This window comes from Myodes glareolus, chromosome 22 (assembly GCF_982192425.1).
Source record: "Myodes glareolus chromosome 22, mMyoGla1.1, whole genome shotgun sequence".
In the NCBI taxonomy this organism is placed as follows: domain Eukaryota; kingdom Metazoa; phylum Chordata; class Mammalia; order Rodentia; family Cricetidae; genus Myodes; species Myodes glareolus.
In genome coordinates this window covers 24738500-24764901 of record NC_142047.1, presented here as the reverse complement: position 1 = coordinate 24764901, position 26402 = coordinate 24738500, and the positions used below count along the sequence as shown (strand labels likewise).

The following is a 26402-nucleotide window of genomic DNA, read 5'->3' as shown; positions in this document are numbered from 1 at the left end:
TGCTGTATCTTGCACTCGCTACCCTCCAGGGACTCCGAGGCTAGAGATGTCTAACTGGGACATATCCTAGGCCTTCTGGTCCTGAGACTTCATACTGTCTTGGTTCTGTTTCTCTGGAAATGCTGCTAAGTACAGAATTTGGCTAAAGGTCTTGTCCTGGTTCTTGTGTTAAAGCTCCAGTAGTTAAAGACTCTGCTGCAGAGAGCCTGCTCAGGTCCAATGTTGGTGCTGGAGAGTAAGGACACACTCCTGTCCCCCTGGCTGAGCCGATGGGCTCCTGTCACCTTGAGGAGTCCCCCAGAACCACACAGACATCCAGGCTATTCCTGGTTTCACAGCCTCTCTCTGGTTATGTCAGTGTGTGGGAAGTCTGGCCCCAGCACTGGGACAGGTGCCCTAGCAATTTATAGGGCCCCAAACCCTGTTGGACACACTTGGGGGTTGTTGCTGGCTCCCCTGGCACGAGCCCTGCCCCCCCTTTCTGCACATGCTAATCCTTTGCACTTGGCCCATGTAGAGCCAATTAATCCTGGCTGTGTCTGAGGGGCCCGTTTCAGGGGCACTGAGACTGCAAAACCTGCCAGCAGCTGACATCTGAACAGGTAACTCAGAATGAAGTGGGGGCTCAGTAGGGCTCCTCGGTGAGGGGGTCCCCATGCTCAGCTTCTAGCAGGGCATTAAGAAGAAGTAGGACCTGACGGGAGAGCTGTGGTGCTGCCTCCCGCCTCCCGTGTCTTAGACTTTGGTAGCTTCAGGGCAGCCTGAGAAGTGTAGACAATGCCCCACTAGGGTTTGATGGGAGCCTAGGAATCTGTGTTTTCTCTAGCTCCTCAGAAGATTCTCAGAATGCTGGCGGTTCAACACTACAGTTCACTGGGTGGCTACCCCTAGGTCATCTTCCTGCCTCAGCCTTGCTTTTTAAAGTTGGAGGGCAGCCATCCAGAAAACTGGCCTAGGTGGCCTCTTCCTGAGTAATTTCCAGACAGTTCAGAAAAGCAAGCCAGGATTGTTGCCCTCTGGTCCTGCAACAGAGGACAAAAGAAGGCAGTCAGGGTCCAAGCACAGATTTGAGAGTAAACGCATCTTGACCCGAGTCAACCTTAGACAATTTTATTGGTCTGAGGATGGCTATCCCCCTTACAGGGAGTAGGGGAGGGCAAGATGGTCGGAAGAATGAGTGTTGTCAGAGGGGCATGGGAGCCAGGCGTTGAGGAGCGCTTTCCTCAGGTCTGGGCTGCTAATAGTTGGCTAGGGTCTGTGCTTTCTACCATCCCAAACAGGTGACTTTGAGAGAAAGTCGCTGTGTCCACATCCTCGAGCCAGCAGAAAACTAGAATCCAGGGGTTGGATCCGGTCCCCATCACTTTACCGTAAGCTGAGCTGACTCTGCAGCTGAAGCTCTGTCCCTAGGGGCTGCCCTAGGAGAAGCTGAGCCAGAGCTGGGACAGAGGTCAAGGAGCCTGGCAATGGGCTCTGGGAAGCTGGTACTGGGGCAGGGATCCCTAGCCATGGGGCTACTTTTTTCAAGGGTCCTGGCAGAGACAGGAGGGTGGTAAATCTTGGGTAGGCCTGTGTCCTGGGTGGCCTTTCATGGGCCTGTCTACGTGGCAGCCTGGATGGTACCATGGAGCCGTCCTGTGAGAATTCGGTGTCACAGAACTCGGCTCTCCATTTGCTTAATATCAATGAGCTCGAAACTGGTTGAAACGTCATTTATTAACCGTGACAGGAGGTCCAACTGGCATTTTATCTTCAAAGTTAAAAAAGTGATAAGTTGAGTTTTGTTGAGTTTTTTTGTTTGTTTGTTTGTTTGTTTTTGTTTTTTGTTTTTTGTTTTTTTGAGATAAGGTTTCTCTGTAGCTTTGGAGCCTGTCCTGGAACTAGCTCTTGTAGACCAGGCTGGCCTTGAACTCACAGAGGTCTGCCTGCCTCTGCCTCCCAAGTGCTAGGATTAAAGGCATGTGCCACCACTGCCCAGCAATTTTAAAATTTTTTGTTTGTTTTTGTTTTTGTTATTTTAAAAATATTTTTATGGTTTATTTAACTTTATTTTATGTGCATTGGTGTGAAGGTGTCAGATTCCCTGCAACTGGATCTTTAGACAGTTGTGAACTGCCATGTGGGTGCTGGAAATTGAACCCCGGGGTCCTCTGGAAGAACAGTTGTGCCCTTAACCACTGAGCCATCTCTCTAGCCCCTTGTTTTTGTTTTTCAAGACAGGATTTTTCTGTGTAGCCTTGGCTGTCCTGGAACTCACTCTGTAGACCAGGCTGGCCTCGAACTCACAGCGATCTGTCTGCCTCTGCCTCCTGAGTGCTGGGATTAAAGGCATGTGCCACTACAGTGACAAGTATTGTTATTTTTATAATTTATCTAATTTCATTTTATGTGCATTGGTGTGAAGGAGCCAGATTGCCTGAAACTGGAGTTACAGACAGTTGTGAGCTGTCAATGTGGGTGCTGGGAATTGAACCCCAGTCCTCTGGAAGAGCAGTTAGTTAACCACTGAGCCGTCTCCCCAGTCCCTTTTTTATTTATTTTTGAGCCAGGGTCTCACTGTGTAGCTCTGGCTGACCTGAAACTTACTATGTAGTTCAAACTGGCTTTAAATTCTCAGGAGTCCGCCTGCCTCGGCCTCTTGAGTGCTGGGATTAAAGCACGTGGCTAATGTTATCTTCGACAACGGACTTTGTGCTCATAAACTCCCAGTGTTTCTTTTCCGTCATGGGCTTCTGCGGCACGTGATCTTCCACAGTCTGTGTTTGCACTCAGTATTTGTATGACCAACCTTTATGAGTGAGGCCTTGACATGGGCCAGGCACTGGCTAGCAGCTGACATCTGAGCAAATAACTCAAAATTAAGGGGGCTCAGTCACTGGTCTAAGAATGTTGCTTTTATCAACTTGCAGTTTGTTGTTTTATTACTCTTTACTTTTATGGATCTTTGGCTTTTTGCGGCGGGGCGGGGTGGGGGGGAGCAGCCACCCAGCTCCCAAATAAGTCACACAGAGACTTAGTATTATTAGAAATGCCTGGCCTTAGCTTGACTTGTCTCTTGTGAGCTTTTCTTGTATTAAATTATCCCATCTATCTTTTGCCTCTGGGCTTTTATCTTTCTCTATTCCTGTATATGTCACTGTACTTCTTTCTCGGGCTTGCTGTGTAGCTGGGTGGCTGGCCCCTGATGTCCTCACTTTGTTCTACCTTGCTCCTTCCATAGTTCTCCTATCTCTTCTCTCTGCCTGCCAGCCCTGCCTATCCTTTCTCCTGCCTTGCTATTGACTGTTCAGCTCTTTATTAGCTCATCAGGTGTTTTAGACAGGCAAAGAATCACAATGTCACAGAGTTAAACAAAAGCAACAGGAAAGAATGCAACACATCTTTGCATCTTTAAAACAAATGTTCCACAGCAGAAACAAAAGTAACACAGCTTAAAATAATTTCCTAGAACATCAGTTTGTTAGTTTTTCGAAACAGGGTTTCTCTATGTAGTCTTGGCTGTCCTGGAACTCACTCTTAGACAAGGCTGGCCTCGAACTCACAGATTTGCCTGCCTCTGCCTCCTGAGTGCTGGGATTAAAAGTGTGCACCACCATGCCTGGCTTCTCTTAATGGATTTTATTCTCACACTCTGCTCACAAGGTAGGGACTATCAAGGTCACTTGCTTTTTGTTCATGCTGACCTTGAACTGCTGATCCTTCTGCCTTCCCAGCTCAAGTGCTGGAGTCTAAGTGGGTACCACTATGCCTGGCTGCAGTGCCCCCACTTTACAGACAGGCACACAGAGGCGAAAGGAGTCGAACTGATCTGCTCATGACAATGTGAGAGCATGTACATCTTCTGTTCAAACGAATGTGCTTCTTCCCTTCCAGCGTTTCCACATCTCCGTTATCGGCGGCATTACTACTTAATGCAGGCTCACATGATGAACATTCAGATTCTTTCTAACAACTAGCCTCTGATAACACTGCAGAAATATTTTAAATTTTTGATTGCTTTATTTGAGCCATTATTCCCGCAGCTTGGAAATGGATAAGCAAAGTGTGCAAAATCCATACCATAGAATACTACTCCATAATAGAAATAAATGAATTCGTGACAGTAACACTGACACAGAAGAATCTCAGATGTGTATGTCAAGTGAAAGAAATCATGCTCAAAGGCCACATTATGATATAGAAATTCTGGGATCTCTATATCCAGAATTCTATATTCTGGAATTCAGACTGCAGGGCCAGGAAGCAGATAAGCATTTCTGGGGCTGGGGTGGAAAAGGGGCTGCTCATAAATGCAGAAACTCTTTTAAAGATTTATTTTTAATGTGTCTGTGCACATATTTCATCTATGTGTGGATGCTCACAGAGGCCAGAAGAAGATATTGGATCTCCCGTAACAGGTGTTACAGGTGTTACAGGTGTCCTGGGGTTACAGGTGTCTGTGAGCTGCCTGCTGTGGATGCTGGGAACTAAATGTGGGTCCTCTGGAAGAGTAGAAAGTGCTCTCAACCATGACGCCATCTCTCCAGCCCTACTGCAGAAATATTTTTCTTTTAAGATTTATTTTATTTGTTATGTGTATAACATTCTGCGTCCATGTATGCCTGCAGGCCAGAAGAGGGCGCTAGATCTCATTACAGATGGTTGTGAGCAACCATGTGGTTGCTGGGAATCGAACTCAGGTCCTCTGGAAGAAGAGTCAATGCTCTTAACCACTGAGCCATCTCTCCAGCCCCCTGCAGAAATATTTTTAAAGATAGGCTGTGGTAAAGGGCATATGTGACCCACAAAGTGGCCGTGGATGGGGAGCATTCGCTGCAGCTAAAGACTCTCTCCATTACAGGCATCAGGATGCTGAGCTGGGTCCAGAAGGTGCTGCCTCAGCCTCCAGAGACCCCTCAGAAGACTGAGGAGGACACAGAACCAGAGCCAGAACCAGAGTTGGAGCCTGAGGCAAAGCCAGAACCTGAACCAGAGCCTCCACTGGAGCCGGAACCAGAGCCAGAACCTGAACCAGCCCCCGAAGAGGATGTGCCAGAGGACCAGACCCTGGTGAGGGGAGAGGGGGCAAGGACAGGCTGGTTTTGCCGCTCAGGGACTCACAGCCTGGGCTACCTGATCCCCGTGGCTGCTCAAGAAAGAAAGCGGGAGCCAGCAGGACACGTGGGCACTGGCTCAGCGCACATCTCAGTGTGGCCACTCAGGCCCAGAGAGTGGATAAGTTTGCTCACGGCTGTTTCTGTGAAAGGTGAAACAGGCTGTGTGGGCCATGCCGTGTCTTAGTAGCTCAACCACGCCAGCTACCGTAGGAGCACAGCTGGGCAGAACGGGTAACAAGTTGTGAGCTGCCAATGTGGGTGCTGGAAATTGAATCTGGGTCCTCTAGAAGATCAGTCAGTGCTCTTAGTTAATTAGTTAGTTAGTTAGTTGTTGGTTTTTGAGACAAGGACTCTCTGTGTAGCCCTGGCTATCCTGGAACTCACTTTATCGACACAGGCATGACTGTCTGCTGACAAACTTTATTTATGAGACTGGAGAAACGGCTCAGAGGGCAAAAGCGTTTACCATACAAACATGAGGACCTGAGTTCAAATCCCCAGAACCTAGGTGATATCTGGGTGCAATTGCATGAACATATGTTGTCCCAGCACTTCCCCAGAGAGCTGGAGAATCCCCAGAGGCCCATGTCCCCGCTAACCTGGCTAACACATCAAAAAGGCCATGAAAAGACCCTGTCTCAAAGCAAGGCAGAAGGCAAGGACTGACACCCAAAGTTGTCTTCCAAAGACATACATGGTACATGCATCATATACATATACACTCTCTATTTACGAAAACAAGCAATAGGCTATAAATGTCCTGTGGCTGTGTTTGTCTCTGGAGTTTGGAGCAGAATGAGACCCTCCAGACTCTGGTCTGTTTATTACCAGTTCCTAAGGAGATCCAGAAAGAGCTCTAGAATAGGATCGCATCACTTCCTTCAGCTGGTATTTATTTTGTAGGAAGACTTTCTCAGTTTAGGAAATAGGAAATTAATATAGGTTTTTTAAAACAGCATTTTTAAAGATTTGTTTTAAATATTATATATATAACTTTGTGTGTGAGTGTGTGTGTTTATGCGTGCGTCTGCTCTCATGAGTGCAGTGACCACAGAGGCCAGAAGAGGGCATCAGATTCCTTGAGGATAGTAGTGACTGCCTAACAGGGTGCTGGGAACATGAGTCCTCTGCAAGCAGCAAGTATTCTTAACCACTGAGATATCTCTCTGGCCTCTTAAACAGTATTTTATTTTCCAAGTATCTTTTAACATTAGTGTTCCAAGGATAACAGCAATGGATACACTAAAGTAGGCAGGGATGGGAGGCTTTAATCCAACACAAGAACTATAGGTAACTAAGGAATTCTGAAAGGAGGAAACATAGTCTCCCCCAGGGAAGAACATCAATTGTGTATCCAATACCAAATGACCAGCCCTGAAAACATACATACAAGTAACATTTATAGACTGAGCAGGTTGCATTTATGTATTTAGAAATATATATGTATACACAATATGCATATAACAACAATTAACAAATACAGAGGCCATGGATTTGAAAAAGAGAAAGAAAGGGTTTATGGGAGAGTTTAAAGGGAGGAAAGAGAAGGGAGAAGTGTAGTAATTATATTATCTTAAAAAATAAATGACTAGGGGGCTAGAGAGAAGGCTCAGAGGTTAAGAGCATTGCCTGTTTTTCCAAAGGTCCTGAGTTCAATTCTCAGCAACCACATGGTGGCTCACAACCATCTGTAATGGGGTCTGGTGCCCTCTTCTGGCCTTCAGGCGTACATGCAGACAGACTATTGTATACATAATAAATAAATAAATATTTTTTAAAAATTAATGATTAAAAAGATAAAAGAGCTGAGCAGTGGTGGCCCATACCATTAATCCCAGTACTTGGGAGGCAGAGCGAGGCAGTTCTCTGAGTTCTAGGCCAGCCTGGTCTACACAGAGAAACCTTGTCTCGAAAAACCAATAACTAACTAACAAACCAACCAACTCACTAATTATAAACAAGATTAGTGTTCCACTGAGTACATACACTTTGGTACTTCACACAGATTTTAAAAAAAAAATTTTTTTTTTCAAGACAGGGTTTAAATGTGTAGCCCAGGCTATCCTGGAACTAGCTCTTGTAGACCAGACTGGCCTCAAGTTCACAGAGATCTGCCTGCCTATGCCTCCTGAGTGCCGGGATTAAAGGTGGGTGCCACCACTGCCTGGTCGATTTTTAAAAATTTATTCCATTTACGTGCATCGTCAGAGGGCAACTCTTGTGTGGGACGTGTCCTCAGATCGGACAGCAAGTACCTTTACTCAACCACCATGGACCAGTTAGCAGTTTGCACCAGCACTGGTCCATATACCACATACTGAGGAACATTTTTCTAGCATGTTCCTTCAAGCATATCAAAAGCTTACCAGTTCGGCATCTTAACCCTTCAGGGGCCTGATGACAATTAATTCAGCAGCTTAATTAAGCAGATTTCATTTAGCTTCTAATTGATGTGAGATCCTGTGCTTAGAGCAGAAGGCATAAAGAATCAATCAGGCAATGTCCCTGGGAGTCTGTAGACAGATGCCCATCATCTCCTACCTGGAGAAAGGGCTAGTAAGGGAGCGAGCTCCAGCACTGCTCTTAGAGTTTACGGGAACTCATAGACAACGGTCATTTAACCTCCAAAATTGGAGGCTGCTGGAGCATTGTTTAGACACAGAGACTGGTGGGGGAGTTTTAACTGGGGAGATGCTGAGGCAAGGTATTTCTGGAAGAAGAAAGGTTGTCCGTGGGCAAGTGCAGAGTGTGTTTAGGAACTGGTTATAGAGTGTGTATGTGTGTACATGTATATGTGCTTATGGTATATTCATGATGGTATACTGTGAGCACACATGGGTATTTCAGATTTGGATCTGCAAGTCTATGTGTGTATATTTGTATGCATATTCATGCTTGTTTTTTTCTGTGCACACGATTCCATGTGTATGTGCATATTTCTGAGTTTGAGCTTATGTGTTTGTGCATATACATGTCTGTGTCTATTCTTTGTTTTTGTTTCTTTTTCTTTTTTGTTTTTTTGAGACAGAGTTTCTCTGTAGCTTTGAAGCCTGTCCTGGAACTCCCTCTGTAGACCAGGCTGGCCTTGAACTCACAGATATCCACCTGTCTCTGCCCCCCCCCAGCGCTGGAATTAAAGGCGTGCGCCTCCACCACCTGGCACGTGTCTGTTCTTACATTTGCACATCCATGTATACAAACATATTTTATGATGTGTGTATATTTGTATATGTATATATATATATACACATGCTTCCACAATTGTACAAATGCCTATTTATGTGATTGAGCATATACAGGTATGTGTATATGCAAATTTCTGTATTTATACACATGCAAATGTATCTTCATGTGCATATGTTTATGTGTATGTACTCTGACATGTCTATGTACAAGTGTGTATGCATGTGTATATGAATATAGTTGTATTGCTGACTTGTCTATATGTAGGTAGCTACAAGTGTATTTGTATGGATACACTTGTTTTGTATCTGTGTGCAGATATATATCACTGTTATATGCACAACAGTGTGATATGCATGATCATGTCTATGTGTGCATAAACATAAGTGTGATTTTAGGGAGGAATGGGCCTCTTGGGAGACCGGATATGAAGTATGGGACTCTTTTCCAGAGGCCCAGAAGTGTGTCTCTTTGCTGCCCACTGTCCTCCAGGCTCAGGTATGGGTATACAGCTGTGGCTGTCTGCATGGATGCCCATGCATGACTGTCTATAGCTGCACACGGTGTGCAGGAGTAGAGGAGGCTGCAGGAACAGGAGGGAGGTGAATAGCAGAGGCAAGAAGGAAAGTTTGGGCACTGGGAGGAAGAGGCCTGACTGGGGAGCACACCTGACCCCTGTTCTCCAAGACTGTCCTATGGCTCCTCCCTCTTCTCAGGCCATGAGTGGGGGATATAGGGCTGGGAGATGAGGCCCCAGCCTGGGTGCTGAGCCCCTGGGTGTGAGGAAGGAAGGGTCCTGGGTGGGGGGTGAGGCCAGCAAGACTTACAGAGATGATCCTGAAATGAGTCATTCAACTTTGGGGGCGGCAGGTCCCTGGGGAGAACCAGAGGCTCTGCTCTCTGCACCAGGTGGCCTCATCCAGGCTTACAGGTCCTGTTTGAACCCCACAGCCGCCTGAGGAGCCAATGGAAGGGGAAGGTGTGGCTGAGGCTGGCCCTAGCCTTCAAGGTGAGTGCTGGGACCCAGGCTGGCTGGATGAGGCGGGTTGGGGTTTCCTCTCAGAGCCTAGCAGCAGCTCACTTCACATATGATGGAGTGAAGGCTCGGGAAACCTTGGAGTGGGCTCCTGGGGGCTTTTCAGCTCTAATTCCTTTGTGGCCTCTTTCTGCCCTGCCTCTGACTTGATCTCCCCAGCAAGGAAGAAATAGGCCTCTCTCGGGTCCACATTTGAAATATGGGACATTCTTTTTTTTGCCAGAGGCCCAGGAAACTGACCTTCCTCAGTCTACCCCTCAGGCCCAGGTGGCTGTTGTCAAGGTGAACAGGTACCATATCACCCTCTCCCCTCCCAACTGCCCCTACAGGGAGCCACTGGCATGCAAGGGTCCCTGGCCATTCAGTAGAGGCCCACAGCATCAGGGAATGGTTGCGGGAGCTTTCATGGAAGCTGGGGGTGCTCTGAGCACAATAGGGATGGTGGGCAAGAGAGGGAAGGCCACAATAATATTGGGGGGCCAGAATGGTTTCAGTGCTGGGGTGACTTCAGGCAACTGCTGGAGCTGCCGATTTCCCAGTGAAGCCCACGTTCTTGACGCTTAGCCATTTTAGTCCAGAGAGTTTGTCCAGCAAAACACATATTGGGCTGGGGCTAACGAAAGGCAGTGACTCGGGATCCTCACATGACCAGATTAGCCTCAGCCTCTGCCTCCAGAGAGAGGACCAGATGTGAGGATGCTGGCAGCAGTAAGCTAACTGGGGTATAGAGAGAGGCTGTGCTGTTTGGAGCAATTGGAGGGCAGGCTCCAAAAGCCTCCCTCACCTCCTTGGCTAGGGACTGGAGGGTACCCTGTGCTTTCCAGAGAGGAAGGGAGGTTTGAAAGACTCACCATATGGGGATAGTAGATTAATTAATGTTAAGTCCTTTGGGATATATGTACTGCCACTCGGATGGTGTGGGAATTGATACTGGTGGTGTCTCTATCCCTTGGCAGCCCCAGCTTCTGGGTGCTGACCTGGTTCTGGAAGGGCATGGAGAAGGTCGTTCCACGGCCTGTCTGCAGCAGCAAGGGGGACCAGAACCTGGTTGCTGGAGTGGAAGACCCAGATCAGGTACAAGGGCCGGTGACCTGCGGGTGGAGGGTCAGCAGAGGGTTGTGGGGTTGAGGAGGCTGTTCTTTGTACTCCCTGTAATGTCTGTCTGTCTCAGCAGGCTGGAGTACAGATTCCGGGGCCCTGTGGCACCGGGAAATCAGGTGAGACCAAAAAGTAGGGTGCCTTTCCAAAGGTGGGAGCCCTAAGAGGATACTGGGATAGGAAGAGGGGAGAATTGCATGGTCCATGGGAGTAATCCATTCACTGACCTTAAGTGGTCTGATTTGAGTGGTTTCAGTGTTGCTGACGTGGGGGCTCAGGCAGTGTTTGCTCTTGATGATATTATGGTTGCTCTCTTTCCCCCTCTTCCCCTTCCCCTTCTTCATCTTTTCTTCGTCTCCGTCTCCTCTCGCTCTCTTCTCTTCTTTTTCCCTCTCTCTCCGCTCCCTTTTTCTTCCTCCCTCCCTCCCTTCCTTCCTTCCTTCCTTCCTTTCTTCCTTCTTTCCTTCCTTCCTTCCTTCCTCTTTCTCCGTTGACTTCACGGATGTTTTCAGTTTGTTAATTTATTGTTTTAACTGATACGTAAAGCACAATCTCGTGCATTTTAATGGCTGCTGGCGATGTTTGGTTCCCCGAGTGCTTTTGTAATCAGGTTAAACCTGCCTCTGTCCTCAGAAAATCCTCATTTCTTTGCAGTGAAAACATTTAGTCCCTTCTGTAGATTTTGAGATACGCAGTGTTCAATTGTTGTCCGTATCGGCTCCCTGCACAGCCAGGACTCCTGACGATGCTGTCTGGAGTGCAGCTTTATACCCACTGAGCAATCTTTCCTCATCCTGGCCCCCTGTCCTTTACTTCCTCACTCTGTAGGGTCTGCAGATGGCTCAGACGAAGCTTCCAGGGCTCACGATACTGAGTAAGTCTTTGTTAGCAAGTGTCACTGTTGTCTATAGTGGGCCAAGCAGTGTGCACAGCGCTCAGAGCCTTGGGGTCAGAAGCAGGGTCTATTGTTACCTCCCGTGTGACCTGCAGCATGTTCTTTCCTCTCTTCTTCTTCTGCTTCTTCTGCTTCTTCTGCTTCTTCTGCTTCTTCTGCTTCTTCTGCTTCTTCTGCTTCTTCTTCTGCTTCTTCTGCTTCTTCTTCTGCTTCTTCTGCTTCTTCTGCTTCTTCTGCTTCTTCTGCTTCTTCTGCTTCTTCTGCTTCTTCTGCTTCTTCTGCTTCTTCTGCTTCTGCTTCTGCTTCTGCTTCTGCTTCTGCTTCTGCTTCTGCTTCTTCTTCTGCTTCTTCTTCTGCTTCTTCTTCTTCTTCTTCTTCTTCTTCTTCTTCTTCTTCTTCTTCTCCTTCTCCTTCTCCTTCTCCTTCTCCTTCTCCTTCTCCTCCTCCTCCTCCTCCTCCTCCTCCTCCTCCTCCTCCTCCTCTTCTTCTTCTTCTTCTTCTTCTTCTTCTTGGAGGAGGGTTGAGACAGGGTTTCTCTGTGTAACCTTGGTTGGCCTAGAACTAGCTTTGTAGACCAGGCTGGCCTCAAACTCACAGAGATCTGCCTGCCTCTGCCTCCTGAGAGCTGGGACACCTTTAATCCCAGTATTCAGGAGGCAGAGGAAGGCGGGTCTCTGTGAGTTTGAAGACAGCCTGGTCTACAGAGTGAGTTCCAGGACAACCACAGGAGTTACACAGAGAGACCCTGTCTCACACCGTGCCCAGCCTCTTCCCTCTTTTTTTTTTTTTTTATTTATTTATTACATATACAATATTCTGTCTGTGTGTATGCCTGCTGGCCAGAAGAGGGCACCAGACCTCATTACAGGTGGTTGTGAGCCACCATGTGGTTGCTGGGAATTGAACTCAGAACCTTTGGAAGAGCAGGCAATGCTCTTAACCTCTGAGCCATCTCTCCAGTCCCCTCTTCCCTCTTTTTAACCCCTCTTTTTCTGTCTGTAGCATGGGGTGGTATAAACACCATGCTGCCCGTGCTTTCTGTTGCTTGCTGGAGACCCTGTGCTGGGCCACCTCTGAGAAGGAAACGGGCATGGATAAGCTCTGTGTACACAGCCTTTTGGGAGTGTGGGCTTATGTGGTGTCTGGAAATAGGGCCTGGACCACAGTGCAGAATATGCTACTTGGTTGTCTCAGCCTTATAGTTTAGGACCTCTCGAAAGAAGTTAGCTGCCTTATCAGTGAGGATGTCAGGTCAGATGGGGACAATGACACATTGGGGAGCCTGCTCAGCGGGGTCCTGTCCTCTTTAGCCTCCTCTGACTGGTGTAACTGCAGAGCCTCCTGTGTTTAAAGCCACAGACGGGTGGTGGTGGTTCATGCCTTTAATCTCTGCACTCCAGAGGTCAAGGCAGGTGAATCTGAGTTCAAGGCCAGCCTGATCTAAAGAGTGAGTTCCAGGACAGTCAGGAATATACAGAGAAACCCTGGCTCAAAAATCAAAAACAAAAACAATAACAAAAAGAAAAGTCACAAACCAATCCGGACACTAGGGCACACACCTGTAACCTATAACTCCAGAACTGGGGAGGCTGAGATTGGGGAATCATAAATTTGAACCTAGTTGGGGCTTTGTAACTGGACTCTGTCTCAAAAGCAAACCAAATAAAAAATAAAAACAAAATAAAGCCCAAGGCTAGAAATCTAGGACTTTATATAAAGTCCTTAATTAGTACCTGTTGCTGGTCACTAAGTTTTCAGGTTGTCCTGTCCTCAGTGTCAGCCTGAGGAACCGCTTTGTGATTTCCACAAGAAACCCAGACTCATGTCTTCTGTCCCAACCACCTCCTTCCATTCCCCCCTTCACTCACTCATTCCTAGTCCGCTGGCTCCTTGCTCCAGCTGTAGAAGGCTGGCCAGGCCTAGGCCCAGTGGGCACTAAGGTAGCTCATTTCAGGCTACCCCATTTTCTGACCTCTGACCTTCTGCAGACCCAGCCTGTGGCTGCTCAGGTGGCTTGAGCAGAACCTGGAGAAAGTGCTGCCTCAGCCCCCTAAGCCCTCCAAGGTAAGTGATGAGCTGGGGGTGGGCAACTGACCAGCAGGGAGGGCTGGGGCCCAGGGAGCTGCCCACTCCAATAGGCCACGGCAACCCCCAACATCCACTGGAGCATGGATCTTCTTGGAGAGTCGTTCATGGGAGGGGTGACTGACTAGGGCCTGGGGATATTTGGGAGCAAGAGAGAGCCACCGTATCAATTTCTTTTCTTCGCGATGAGGCAAGGCTCATTGACAAAGGATGCTTAAAGAGTTTATGTTAGCTCATGGTTTAAAGTGGGTACCATCTGCCGTGGTGGGGAAGCACCTAGCTGGTCATATTACATCTGCAGTCAGGCAGCAGACAGAAGTGAACGCTAGTGGGTCTGTCTGTCTCTGTCTGTCTGTCTCTCTCTTAAACCGTTTTTGTTGAGTTTGGCATCCCAACCCATGGCATGGTGCCACCTACATTCAGAGTGGGTCTTCTCTGTTCGCTTAAGCCTCTTTGTCAACTCCCTAAGAGGCCTGCCTAGAGGTGTGTCTCCTAGATCCTGAGTCAAGTTAATGAAGATCAGCTGTCATAGTCCCACCACCAGCACCAGGCACATGTGTATGCACACATGCATATACATGCGAGCTCATGGGGCCAGGGCACAGCTAATCAAGATGGGGTATATGCAGGGATGGCTTCGATCATGACCCATCTCTCTGTCCTCCAGGCCTGGAGAGCTGAACCTGAACCTGAACCTGAGGCTGCTGTTTTGGACCCAGGTACAGAGAACTGGGAGGGGCTTCCTAAGTGGTCACAGGCTAGGTTCCAGAGGAACCTGAGACTGAGCTGAGACTGTGGTGTGTGTGTGTGTGTGTGTGTGTGTGTGTGTGTATGTGTGTGTGGTCTCAGGGGAACCTTTAGTGCTCAGCCAGGCAAAGGGACATTCAGTCCTTGCTAATACTAGAACTCCACCTTAGATCTGGGACTCAAACAGCTAGGGTCAGCTGAACTTCACAAGCTCGGCTATGTTCCTTTCTCGTCCTGTACTGTTTGGTGGTCCCCAAGGCGCTTTTCGCCCAGTCATGGCAAGTTTCCAAATCTGGCCCTTTATAACCAGGAGGGACTGGATGAAATCCAGCTATGGGGTCTTAGTGCTGGTTCTGCTACCACTCAGATCCTCCAGAACTCCCAAGGAAGACAGAGCCCACAGAGAGTCCCTCCCAGCCCAATCCTGGAACCCTGGAGCCCAAGGAGGAGCCAGCTGCAGAGCCCCAGCCTGGTTTCCAGGCCTCTTCCCTGCCACCACCTGGGGACCCTGTCAGGTGAGCCCCCTGAAGACCACACCTCCCACAGGGAGCAGGCTCAGTGCTTTGCTCTAGCTCAGTACTAGTTCGCTAAATTAGAAAGTCAAAACATCCTCTGTGGGAGAGAACTCAGACTCCCCAGGAAAACCCCATCAGCATCTTCCTCCATCAGCCAGGCTGGGGAGTGTACTGTTCCTTTAAACTTATACCAAGTGCCCACCTGCAATCTCAAGAAGCTGAGGCAGGAGGATCATACAGTTAAGGCCAACTTGAACTCCATAGCCAGCTCTTGTCTCAAAACAAGCAACACACACACACACACACACACACACACACACACACACACACCTGTATCAAAAGCAAATTGCATGCATTCTTTTACAGCTTCCTTCCCCCTCCCCCCCCCCCCACTTAAAACAAATAAGTCCCCCAGAGTCTGGAGAACTGGCTCGGTGAATAAGAGTGGTTCTTCTGCAAGTCAGAGGGCCAGAATTTGGATCCCAATACCCATGTAAAAAGCAGCATGGTTGGGCAGTGGTGGCTTATGCCTTTAATTCCATCTCTGTGATGGAATTTGGATCTCTGTGAGTTTGAGGCCAGACTGGTCTACAAAAGCTAGTTCCAGGACAGGCTCCAAAGTCACAGAGAAACCTCGTCTTGAAAAGCAAAGACAGGGGCTGGAGATATGGCTCAGTGGTTAAGAGCATTGCCTGCTCTTCCAAAAGTCCTGAGTTCAATTCCAGCAACCACATGGTGACTCACAACCATCTGTAATGATGTCTGGTGCCCTCTTCTGGCCTGCAGACATATAAGCAGACAGAATACTATACACATAATAAATAAATATATATTTTTTTAAAAAAACAAAATGAAACCTTGTTCACGCCGTATTTAGTTGCCAGGAGTAAATGTATGGATTAAAGGCCACATAAAAATCTGGGTGGTGCTGCCTGATGCCCATCCCCTGGCTTTTGTGAGATACTGGAAACGCATATGTGACCTGAGGTGAGGAAGAGAGCTGAGCTGAGCTCCCTACCAGCGCTGTCTGGGAAGAATGGGGAGGGGAAGGAGCCTTCAGGGTTAGAGACCTGGGGCTGGTTTCCGACCTGACCTACCTCCCGGCAGGCTTGCTCTGCCCTAATCCCTCACCCTGAGAATTCTCCTCTGGATTCAGCACGTTTCTCCACTACAGGCTGATGGAGTGGCTCTTACGCAGGCTGGAGATGGCCCTGCCGCAGCCCGTGCTGCATGGGAAGGCTGCAGTGCAGGTGAGTGGGCAGCCAGAGACCCTGGCTGGGTGGTGGTGAGGGAGGGGGTCTTGGAAGCTCAGAAAAGGGTCGGATGGTTGGCCCTGGGGATGGGGACACAGCAAGAAGGGAGCCATCAGCGGCAGCTCAGTCTTGAAGCCTGCTTGTGTGCACACATTTGCTCAGGTACTGTAGCAACAGGACTGGTCTACCTGTCAGGAGCTTACAGTCTAGGGACTTCTACGGGGGTAGAGGAGCTCAGAGATTGTCCCTTGGAGCATCAAGGAAGGCTGACTAGTGGAAGTGACCCCCAAGAATATACAAAGATTCAGAGACCTGGAATGACCCAGGAAGAGGTGACGTGCCCAGAAAGCCCACAGCCTCCATGAGTATTCCTGGCAGCTTAGGACCCAACATGGATGGTGGGGAAGTGGGGCCTTGGTCACCTCTTCCTTTTCTTCATCAAGAGACTAGGGCCTGATTTTCCTTTCTGGGGGATGACTCACCTCTCCACAAAGGCACCTAGAACTGGGAAGTGGTCATGTGACATTGGTCCTAGTTACTCTGGGAACCTTACTTTATCCCCGAGAAGTGGGTGAACAATTCTGTTACCACCCAACTTTGTGGGGGGAAAAAAGGAAAGAGCTTTGAAAGTAAGTCAAAGCGCGGGGCCTGGACGGGTCCTAGCCCAGCACCTCTGAGAGGCACCTTTCTGAGGTTGTTTCTGGGCACCCTCCCTGTGTCAAAAAGCCAGGGTACCGTGTTCTTCCCTCGTTGTTGGCACTAGGCCTAGCGGAGATTTTCTTCTCTGTTTAATGGGAGGTGCACAAGAGTCAGACACCCTGGGTCCACACCCAGTTCTGTGCGCTCCTCCCCTCCCAGATGGCTCAGTGCTGAGGGAGGCCGAGCAGAAGGTACTGAAAGCCAGCCTTGTGCGCATGCCCGTCATCATGCTGTCTCCGAAGGGGCAGAGAGCCACTGGCTTTGGAGATTTCCAAGCTCAAAGGGGGCTGGGGGGCAGGAACCATTAGCTAACGAAGATGCTGCAGTGACAAAGGACTCTGGGGACCACGGCAGCAGGGGACACAGGTACAACAGAGAGATGTCCAGGTGCTGGAAGGAGAGGATGGCCTTCTCATAGAGTGAGCAGAGGAGAGGGCGTTCCAGCCTGAGCAAAAGCTGGGAGCAGGCTGCGGTTCCGGGGGAGTCGGGGGTGGGGAGAAGGAATCCGATCAGCGGGCAGCCTGGAGCGGGGAGCTGACTCATATGCCTTGGTAACAGGAGCTCCGGAGGCAGGTGAGGCGGCCATTGCAGTGTTGTCTTTTCTCCCCATGTAGGAACCTGACTGCCCTGAGACATGTGATGTGCAGACCAGTAAGTATCCCACTCAAGGGCCCCATGTTCACTTCCGGGAGAGCCACCTGATATACTCAGGTCTGAGTGTGAGGCGCAATTAGGGTCTCCTAACCTGGAGTTGAGAGAGCCCCCTTCCACTCAGCATCTCTGGAGAGCAGTGATGGAGTTGGAGGCTAGAGTGTTTCCTCTCTGACTTCCAGCCTCTATCAGGAAAACAACTGTGAAGCCAAGTCCACACCCTTTCCTGCTGGCAATCACCCAGAACTGAACTAGGGACTGGACTCTGGAAGTTGGGCACGTGGGTTTGGCTAGGCAGAGTTGGGAAAGTGGGGAGAGACGGATGTTATTGGGAAACAGATTCTAGGGACTCCACAGACTTTGAATCAGAATTCCTTCCCCTGTGATGAGTTGGAAGGTACGTGGTAGCATTACTGGAAGGCAGAAGGTTGAGGTCAGGCAGGGACAGAAAGGGGCAGCAGTACTTAAAGTAGGTAATATACTGCATGATGGCAGATAGGCATTCATGCAACCATCCATCTATCCATCCATCCTCTGCTTGACCACTCCTCAGATACCCATCCATCCATCCATCCATCCATCCATCCATCCATCCTCTGCTTGACCACTCCTCAGATACCCGTCCATCCATCCATCCATCCATCCATCCATCCATCCATCCATCCATCTATCCATCCATCCACCCATCCAACAGTGATGGGGGTCTTGCTGCCACCTGCTTCAACATGCTTCAGCCACCTTTGACCTCTATCAGGAAAGCAATTGTAAAGCCAAGTCCACACCCTTTCCTGCTGACAATCACCCAGAACCAGGGACTGGACTCAGTGAAGTCCACTTGGTGGACTTCAGGTGAGCAAAGCAGCATTCAGGCCTATGAACAGTGTAGCCCCTGTACCATCCTAGACAAGTTCCCTCTGACTCTGGCTCAGAGCTTCCCAAGGTGGGAAGAAAAACTGTGTTCAATCCCAGACCCACTGGGCCATGGTCTCCAAGAGCCTTCTGAAACCAAGTGACCACTGTGGCCAGGAACACAAACAGCCAGGCCAGGGAGGCAAGAGAGTTCACAGTAATTAGAACAATACTCAATGGGAGGAAGAACGCTGCCCCAGCTTCAAGGTGGAGCAAGCTCTTATTTTTTTCCTGTGACTCCTGGCCACTCTAGAGTATTCATGGACCCCTTGGCTGTTAGAGCAGGAAAAGGACAAACCTTGGAGAACCAAAGGGACCCGCCTGTTCAGAAAAAGTCATAGGTAGCAGCAGCAACTAGTCTCCATTTGGCTAGGCAAGTGATTATTACTCAGTTTCAAGGTCAAGGACCAAAATTTCCCAGTGTCTATGCACTGCAGGAGGCTCAGATGGGTGTTGGGTCCTCCTATTAGCTCCCTGGAAGGACACAGAATTCTCAGTCGGTTGCAATTAGGCTTCCCCAAATTTCCTGGAGCAGGCAGGTCTCTGGTGAACAAGAAGCATGACTGGACACAGGCTTAACACAGACCAGGAGCTTAGGTAGATTTGTCCCCTGTGGCTTCCATGACAAATGTGCGTATGTCCATAATGGAGGTGCTGGGAAAGGCCAATCCTTTTGAGACCCTAGGAGCGGGGCTGTCTTTGTATCTCTCCTGATCACCTTGGGCCTCCTTGGCTTGTAGCTGCTCTTTCAGCCGCTGTTCCCTCTGTTCCCTCTGTTCACCTCCTCTTTGGAAGGGCATCTATTGCTAGGTAGAAAGCCTGCTCTAAACTCAGAAGGCTCTTGCTTTGAGATCCTGAAACCAATCATGTTCTCAAAAACCCTTTTTCCACATAAAGTTACATTTACATAGAATAGGATGGAACCTGGACATGTCTTTTCAGGGACACTGTTCAACCCACTACATGGGGTAACTGGGGATCTGGAGATACATGGTCACTTCCTTCCTCAGCTCTGCCCCTAGCTTCCCCATCCATCCATACTCTGCTTGGTCACTCATATCCCCCTCCCTCCCTCCCTCCATCCATTCATCCATTCACCCATCCATACATCCATCTATCCATGCCTTCATCCACCCACTCATCCATCCACCCACCCTTCCACCCATCCATTCTCAGCTTGGCCTCTCATATCCCCATCCATCCATCCATCCATCCATCCATCCATCCATCCATCCATCCACACATCCATCCATGCCTTCATCCACCCACTCACCCATCAATTCTCTGCTTGGCCACTCATATCTCTGTCTATCTATCCATCCATGCTCTGTCTGTTCACTCAGGTGCCCACATTTCTGTCACCTCCTTTGTTTCAGGGGTGACAGCAGCTGGAAGCCTCTGAAACAAGGGAAAAGGGGACCTGGGGAGCCCATGGACAGACGGATGGATGGATGAAGGACAGAAGGATGCCTCAAGAGAAGACCTTTTAGGGGGCAGTGACTGCTAATCTCTACCCTTCTTGATTAATGAACCCCAGGCAGGACCAAGGAAACCAGAGCCATTATGTGAAACCCCAGAGCTTTCTTTTGGGGACTCTTGGCCAGGCAGACTTCCTGGTGGGAGTCTATACAGGGCCCTATTAAGGTCTCAATGTTCAATGTCTAAGCATGCTCACACCGGGGCATCTGGCACCATCCACACTGCCGCAGGACCTAGTTTCCCTACAAGTGGTTCTCCTTAGGTCTGCCCTAGTTCAGGGACCACCCCCGACGGTGATATTGTAATTGACATTAAAGAACGTGACTTTGCACTTCAAATCTGTGACTGCATGACATTCTTAGGACAATTCTGAAAGAAGCCTTTAGGTATTTATTTCTTTATTGCGTGAAGGTACCAGGTCTCCTGTGACTGAAGTTACAGATGGTTGTAAGCTTCCATGTGGGTGCTGGGAATTGAACTCAGATCCTCTGGAAGAGCAGTTAGTGCTCTTAACCGCTGAGCCATCTCTACAACCCCGGGTTTTATTTTTTTTAGACAGGTTCTTGCTGTACATTCCAGGCTGGTCGCCAACTCTCTATCCTCCTGCCTCAGTCTCCTGATGGTTGAAACTGCAAATATACCCCATAACCCTATAGTACTTAGGTATCACAGAGAGGTAAGTTGAATAGAGATTGCCTGGAGTTATAGAATAGAGGAATTGCCCAGGGACTCTGAGGTCCTAGTGGCCCTTAGATGTCTTTATTTAGATTGATTTTGAAACAGAATTGTCAACCTTTAAAAAAAAATCAGTTTTCATGTTGGTGCATGGCCTTTAATTCCAGCACTTGGGAAGCAGAGGCAGGCAGATCTCTAAATTAGAGGCCAGCCTGGTCTACAAAGTGAGTTCCAGGACACCTAGGGCTATACAGAGAAACCCTGCTTCGATAGATAGATAGATAGATAGATAGATAGATAGATAGATAGATAGATAGATAGATGAATAAGAAAGATTTAAAAATCAGCTTCCATAGAAGGGCCTAATAGAGTGTCTGGCTGTGATGACCTACATCGTGTTCATGAGAAAGGTCTGAACAAAAGCTGTCACCTGCAGGCAGCTGGCATTTGTTCCTTCATTCATGTCCACCATCTGAGTTTGAGTTTGAGACCCCCCCAGTGCCTTGCTGAGAGAATAAAGTGGGAAATGCCTGGAGGCGAGGGTAAGGGCTGGAGATCTCTGGTCATGCCACCTAGCTGGGATCCCAAGCCCTTGATGATGAAGTCCAAACTAGAAGTTTAACTAACCTGCAGGGACTAGGCTCTAGGCGATGGGGAGCCGCCGGAGGTGGTGGAGCAGGCACTGACCTCACAGACATTACTCTGGGACTGAACAAATATTGCAGGCCGGAGATATACTTAAAGCAATATACCTCGCATGACCAGGCTCAATTATGAAGGCGGTCCTACCTCCAGACCTCATTGCTGGGGGAAGGCATCCTGGGCATCTGCCTTTTCAAGAGGCTCCTGCCTCCCCAGGTGGCTTTGGTGATGGCAATGCCTGGGACCATACCCTAAGAGATGCGTGTGGTGAGGGACAGTCTATGCTTCAGAGCAGAGTAGGTGGGAGAGATAGCCCGGACTAGAGAAAAAGGGAGCATCCTGAGCTATACCTGCTAGAGAAGATAAACTGAAGCACAGGCCCCGGCTTTTGGGAGCCTTGAGGTCAGAGTGTCTGGCCTGCTGAGAACCTATGTCCCCAGACTCCCTGGAAGCAGAGCTCCTATCTCAGTGGAGCAACTGCCACTCATGCAGTGTCCCTGGGGCCAGACAGGTTGCAGAGTTGCAGGTAGCCTGTCTAGGGCGGGGGGGTGAAAGTTAAACTGGGCTGGGTCAGCACTGGGCTCCTGGGTGGACTGTGGAGGCAAAGGACAAACTACTTTTTTTTTTAAAAATATTTTTCATGGTTTATTTAACTTTATTTTATGTACATTAGTGTGAAGGTGTCAGATGTCCTGGAACTGGATTTTGAGACAGTTGGGAGCTGCCATGTGGGTGCTGGGAATTGAACCCGGGTCCTCTGGAAGAGCAGTCAGTGCTCTTAACCGCTGAGCCATCTCTCCAGCCCGACAAACTACTTCTTGATATAGTGAGGAGCCTCAGCTCTGCAGGCAGCCGCTTCTCCCAGAGGCCTGACAGCCTCCCACCCCGCCCCCAAATGTACCGGCTACACCTCGTCCTTGCCTTTCTTGGTTGGCTGTGGCCTATTTGGCCGCAAACAGGCTCATTCTAAGGCCCCTTGTCGGCCCACTGCGGAGATGAAGGGAGGAAATGCTCATGAGGGGCCAGCACCCTCTGACTATGCTCACAGCGTCTAAAAAGAGTTCATAAGGAAGGAAACAAGGATGTTGACACTGGGGACAGTGCCCAGTGGGGTACCCACTACTGGGGAGGTGCTCACCGGGACCTCTGCTGCCTGGGATGAGTGGCAAATCTTCAAAAGTTTGAGATCAGCCTGGGCTGCATAGCAAGATCCTATGTCCAAAAATCAAGACAGTCACCATGACTAATTCACACTTGACTTGAGGGCCACTGACCCCCGGAATTTTTGAGAAACAGCTGGTGTGCCGGAAGTGTCCCTTCCCTCCTCGACTAGGATGAGTCGGGTTTCCTGTGATTTGTCCTGAGCCCACTTCTTTGTCTTTTGGAATGGCATCTCCCTGTGTAGCCCAGGGTGGCCTAGAACTCACCATGTCTCAATCCTCCCTATAGAAATCCTCTTGCCTCTGTCTCTGAAGTGCTGGGGTTACAGGTGTGAACCACCACACCCAGCTATCTGAATCTACTGCCTAACAGGCTCTCATCCTTTTCAAGTCAGGGATTTGAATCCGTGGAGAAGTGTTAAAGTTACAGGCATCCGTAATTGTTTTCCATGTCCCCGTAAAAATGTCACATTGTCTCGGAGCATGGAGATTCTAAGCCTAGACGGAGAGATAAGGTTCCCAGAAGCAGGTGCTGAGCTCACAGACATGTTGTCACCAAGAGACGGCACCCAGGAATTAGGCAAGGAGCAGGCTTTGTCTGCTTCCCTTGGGGCAATCCAGGGTACCCTGTCCCTGCAGGTGGTGAAGTGTCTGGCTCCTTTGACATCAGCTGTGACTTTGTGACTAAAACATTCTTTCTGCTCTGGTCAACCCTCTAAGAAGGAAAGTCCTGATAGGAAAACAGCTTGGTCAGCTGTACCCAGAGCTGGATCCCTAGAGGGGAAAGACAGGGAGTCATGGGAAGAGGCTGGAGGAGTGGCTGTGTTGTTTGAGGCTGTCCCTGGGGCATTGAGCTGGCTGCTTATGATCCTGTTGATAACACATCCAGCTAGGGAGCAAAGGCCCCTGGGGTAGGGCTCCCAGGGTGGACCCCCCAGGATTCAGTGGCACAAGCTACCCTCCTTACTCCACAAATGGCTCCTCTTTATCCCCTGCAGTCAGCATCCTCCCAGAGGAACAGGTGGAACATGATCTCATTCTCGAGGAGGTGAACCCCTGCTGGGAGGACATCCAGCAGGAAGACAGTGACAGCCAGAAGGAGGACAGTGCCAGCCAGCAGGAGGACAGTGTCAGTCAGCAGGAAGACAGTGCTTGTCATCAGGAGAACAGTGCCAGCCAACAGGAAGATAGTGCCTGTCAGCAGGAAGACAGTGCCTGTCAACAGGAAGACAATGCCAGTCAGCAGGAAGACAGTGCCTGTCAGCAGGAAGACAGTGCCTGTCAGCAGGAAGACAGTGCCTGTCAACAGGAAGACAATGCCTGTCAGCAGGAAGACAGTGCCTGTCAACAGGAAGACAATGCCAGTCAGCAGGAAGACAGTGCCTGTCAGCAGGAAGACAGTGCCTGTCAACAGGAAGACAATGCCTGTCAGCAGGAAGACAGTGCCTGTCAACAGGAAGACAATGCCTGTCAGCAGGAAGACAGTGCCTGTCAACAGGAAGACAATGCCTGTCAGCAGGAGGACAATGCCAGCCAGCAGGAAGACAGTGTCAGCCAGCAGGAGACAGAGGCAGCTCCCGCTTATGAAGAAGAAAGCGAGCCCATAGTGGAGATGCCCAGGTGGGATAACAGAGAAGTCCTGGAAAAGCACCCAGTGCTTGAGAAGGTTCCAGGCATACAGTGTGGAATCCTAAAGGCATAAAGGGCCTGGTGCAGGACCATACCCACCTTCCCACTCTCAGCACCTGCCCTCAGTCCCTGGTACAGGGCTACCAGGCCTCATCTCAGAGGTAGATTGGGGACAGATACTCATGGAACCCCTGGTCTAGCTTGACGCCGTTGCTATGATAAAACACCCTGCTCAGAAGCAGCAAAGGAGAGGAGAGGGTTTATTTCTGCTTGTACTTTCAGGTCAGAGAGTCCATCCTTGAGGGAAGTTAGGCAGGAAGTTGAAGCAGAAGCCGCAGAGGAGTGTTGTTTGCGGGGCTTATGTTCAGCTAGCTTTTTACATAGCTCAGGGCCACTTGCCGAGGGAATGGTACTACCCATAGTGGGCTGAACCTGCCTACATGGATCAATAAGACAGTCTCCCACAGACATACCCAAAGACCACTCTTATCAAGGCAGTTCTTCAGTTGAGTTTTCCAATTCAGTCATCCTGTCAAATGACTCCAGGCTGGATCAAGCTGACAATTAAGACAATCAGGACAATCCCCCCCCCCTTTTTTTACAACAAAAATGGCATATCATTGTGTACTTACCTGCCCCTTGTTATGTTTGGGCAATGATATACTTGACACTTCCCATAACTCACCAGATGGAAATATTCGTCTTTGTTTTCAAAGTTGTATCGTATTCTATTCTATGGCTAGACCATAATTTGTTTGTTTGTTTGTTTGTTTTTAGACAAGGTCTCACTGTGTAGTCTTGGCTGGCCTGGAACTCACTGTGTAGAACAGGTGATCTGTCTACATATTCACAGAGGTCTGTCTGCCTCTGCTTCCCAAGTGCTGGGATTAAAGGTGTGTGCCCCCACCCCCAGCCCAGCTTTTACTTGCCTTCCACTGGTGACCGCTCTAGTCAGAGGCATGAACCTAGGAGAGCAGGGCCTAGAAATGAGGCGGACCAAAGTCTCATGCAATAGCCGACTTTATTCAGCGCATCAGACGACTAATACTCTGAGAATGAAGAAGAATCACAGGAGCAAAGTGTGCAATCACAGGGTCAGCTGCACGTGACGAAAACATGGTTTCTGTGGAGACCTGAACAGGTGACATAGCCAGCAGTGAGGAATGAGCTAGCATGAACTTGCTCCTGACCGCCCCACCTGGGGGATCAGGGAAGCACCTCCCAAGAACAATTCCATGCTTTTCAAGAAACTGAGATCACAAGACTCTTGTCTTGTTTTCTTGGGGTTTTCTCACAAGTACCCGCAGTTCCTCTCACACGACTCCATTCTTGGACTGTATCCCGACATTCCACCGGTGACATTTAGGTTGTGTGTTAGTCATGTTACGGTTGTAACCAAATACCAACTTCCACAGAAAGAAGGCCCGTTTTAGCTTATAGCTTCGGAAGTTCAGTTGGAAGGCGGTGGTCCTATGACCTTTGATCCCATGTTGAGGCATGGTAGGAAGGCAAAACGATGGATTTCATGTCAGGGAAGCATTTGAAAAAGAAGAGGCTGTTATGATGAGCAATCCAAGCTCCTGACCTGCATTCATTGCTGAGAAATACATAAGGGGAAACTGAGGCTCACTGAGGCTCAGAGCTGTCTTCAAGTCGCCATCAGAACAGTGTAGACAAGTTGTGGCTAGAGAGAGCGTGGGACTACTGGCGAGGAATCTCAGGTGGGACTGCGGGAAGTCCCAGAACACACAGCAGAGATGGGGTGAGGGGACTGGAGAGGCCCTGGAGGGATCATCTCTTGCCTCTTGCCTCTGGCCCTGACCTAGGGAGTTGCCTCAGATTCAAGAGGAAAGAGAAGATGAGGAGGAGGAGGAAGAGGAGGAGAACGGAGAGGAAGAGGAGCCTGTGTGAGTAACTTGTCCTGGGCTGGGCCGGTGGTGGGATTAGGGGATCCTGGGGTGGGATGCTTTCTGCCTTTGTTCTGTGCTGAGCATTGTGGAGCACTGGCCAGAGGACTGGGAAAGCCGAGGGCCCCACTGTGCTCAAAATGAGACCCAATATCGCCCCCTCCAACTCACACAGGTGCCTCCCTGTGAAATCTGAAACTTGAGCCGGTTGCTTTCACTACCGTATCCCAGATGCCTGGTACACAGTAGGCATGAAATAAATGTAAAATTAATGCATGTATAGATGCATGACTGAACACATGTACTTCTCTTTCAACAGCAAAGCCAAGGTTGTCTCCCCATGTATGCATGTACACACACACACACACACACACACACACACACACACACACACACACACCAGTGAGCCTGAGGTGGCCTCCAATGGTGTCTACAGCTTCCTTAGATTCTGCTCTGCTGCCCCGTGATGCTTGATTCCCACATCCATGCTGCGGTGGCATTGAAGTCCACACAGTGCATTTTGAATAAAGATTAAAAAGTGAAAGGCAGATCCCTGACCTATTCGGAGCTGGAGAGAGACTGCATGTAAGAGTTGACAGAGTGGGGAGCTGTGGGGCTGGGGCAAAGCAGGGAATGGGTGAGGAGAGAGCCACGGCTACGCACAGGACCAGAGAGGGTCAATGCGCAGGGTCTGAAGGACTCCCCCAGTGAGAAGAGCACACAGTCAGTGTTCAAAGCGGGCT

General features: G+C 49.4%; 1 protein-coding gene across 1 annotated transcript in view; it reads left to right on the top strand.

The window, feature by feature from the left end:
• The first annotated feature begins 4848 nt into the window (after positions 1 to 4848).
• Positions 4849 to 26402, top strand: part of Cngb1 (cyclic nucleotide gated channel subunit beta 1) — a 66355-nt gene continuing 44801 nt past the window's right edge. The window contains exons 1-13 of the mRNA XM_087900313.1: positions 4849 to 5049; positions 9231 to 9288; positions 9539 to 9605; positions 10272 to 10389; positions 10490 to 10532; positions 11242 to 11287; positions 13297 to 13372; positions 14061 to 14112; positions 14508 to 14655; positions 15830 to 15905; positions 17222 to 17258; positions 23122 to 23803; positions 25579 to 25659. Coding sequence (XP_087756439.1) covers positions 4849 to 5049; positions 9231 to 9288; positions 9539 to 9605; positions 10272 to 10389; positions 10490 to 10532; positions 11242 to 11287; positions 13297 to 13372; positions 14061 to 14112; positions 14508 to 14655; positions 15830 to 15905; positions 17222 to 17258; positions 23122 to 23803; positions 25579 to 25659 — 1685 coding nt within the window. The remainder of the gene's footprint in view (positions 5050 to 9230; positions 9289 to 9538; positions 9606 to 10271; positions 10390 to 10489; positions 10533 to 11241; positions 11288 to 13296; positions 13373 to 14060; positions 14113 to 14507; positions 14656 to 15829; positions 15906 to 17221; positions 17259 to 23121; positions 23804 to 25578; positions 25660 to 26402) is intronic.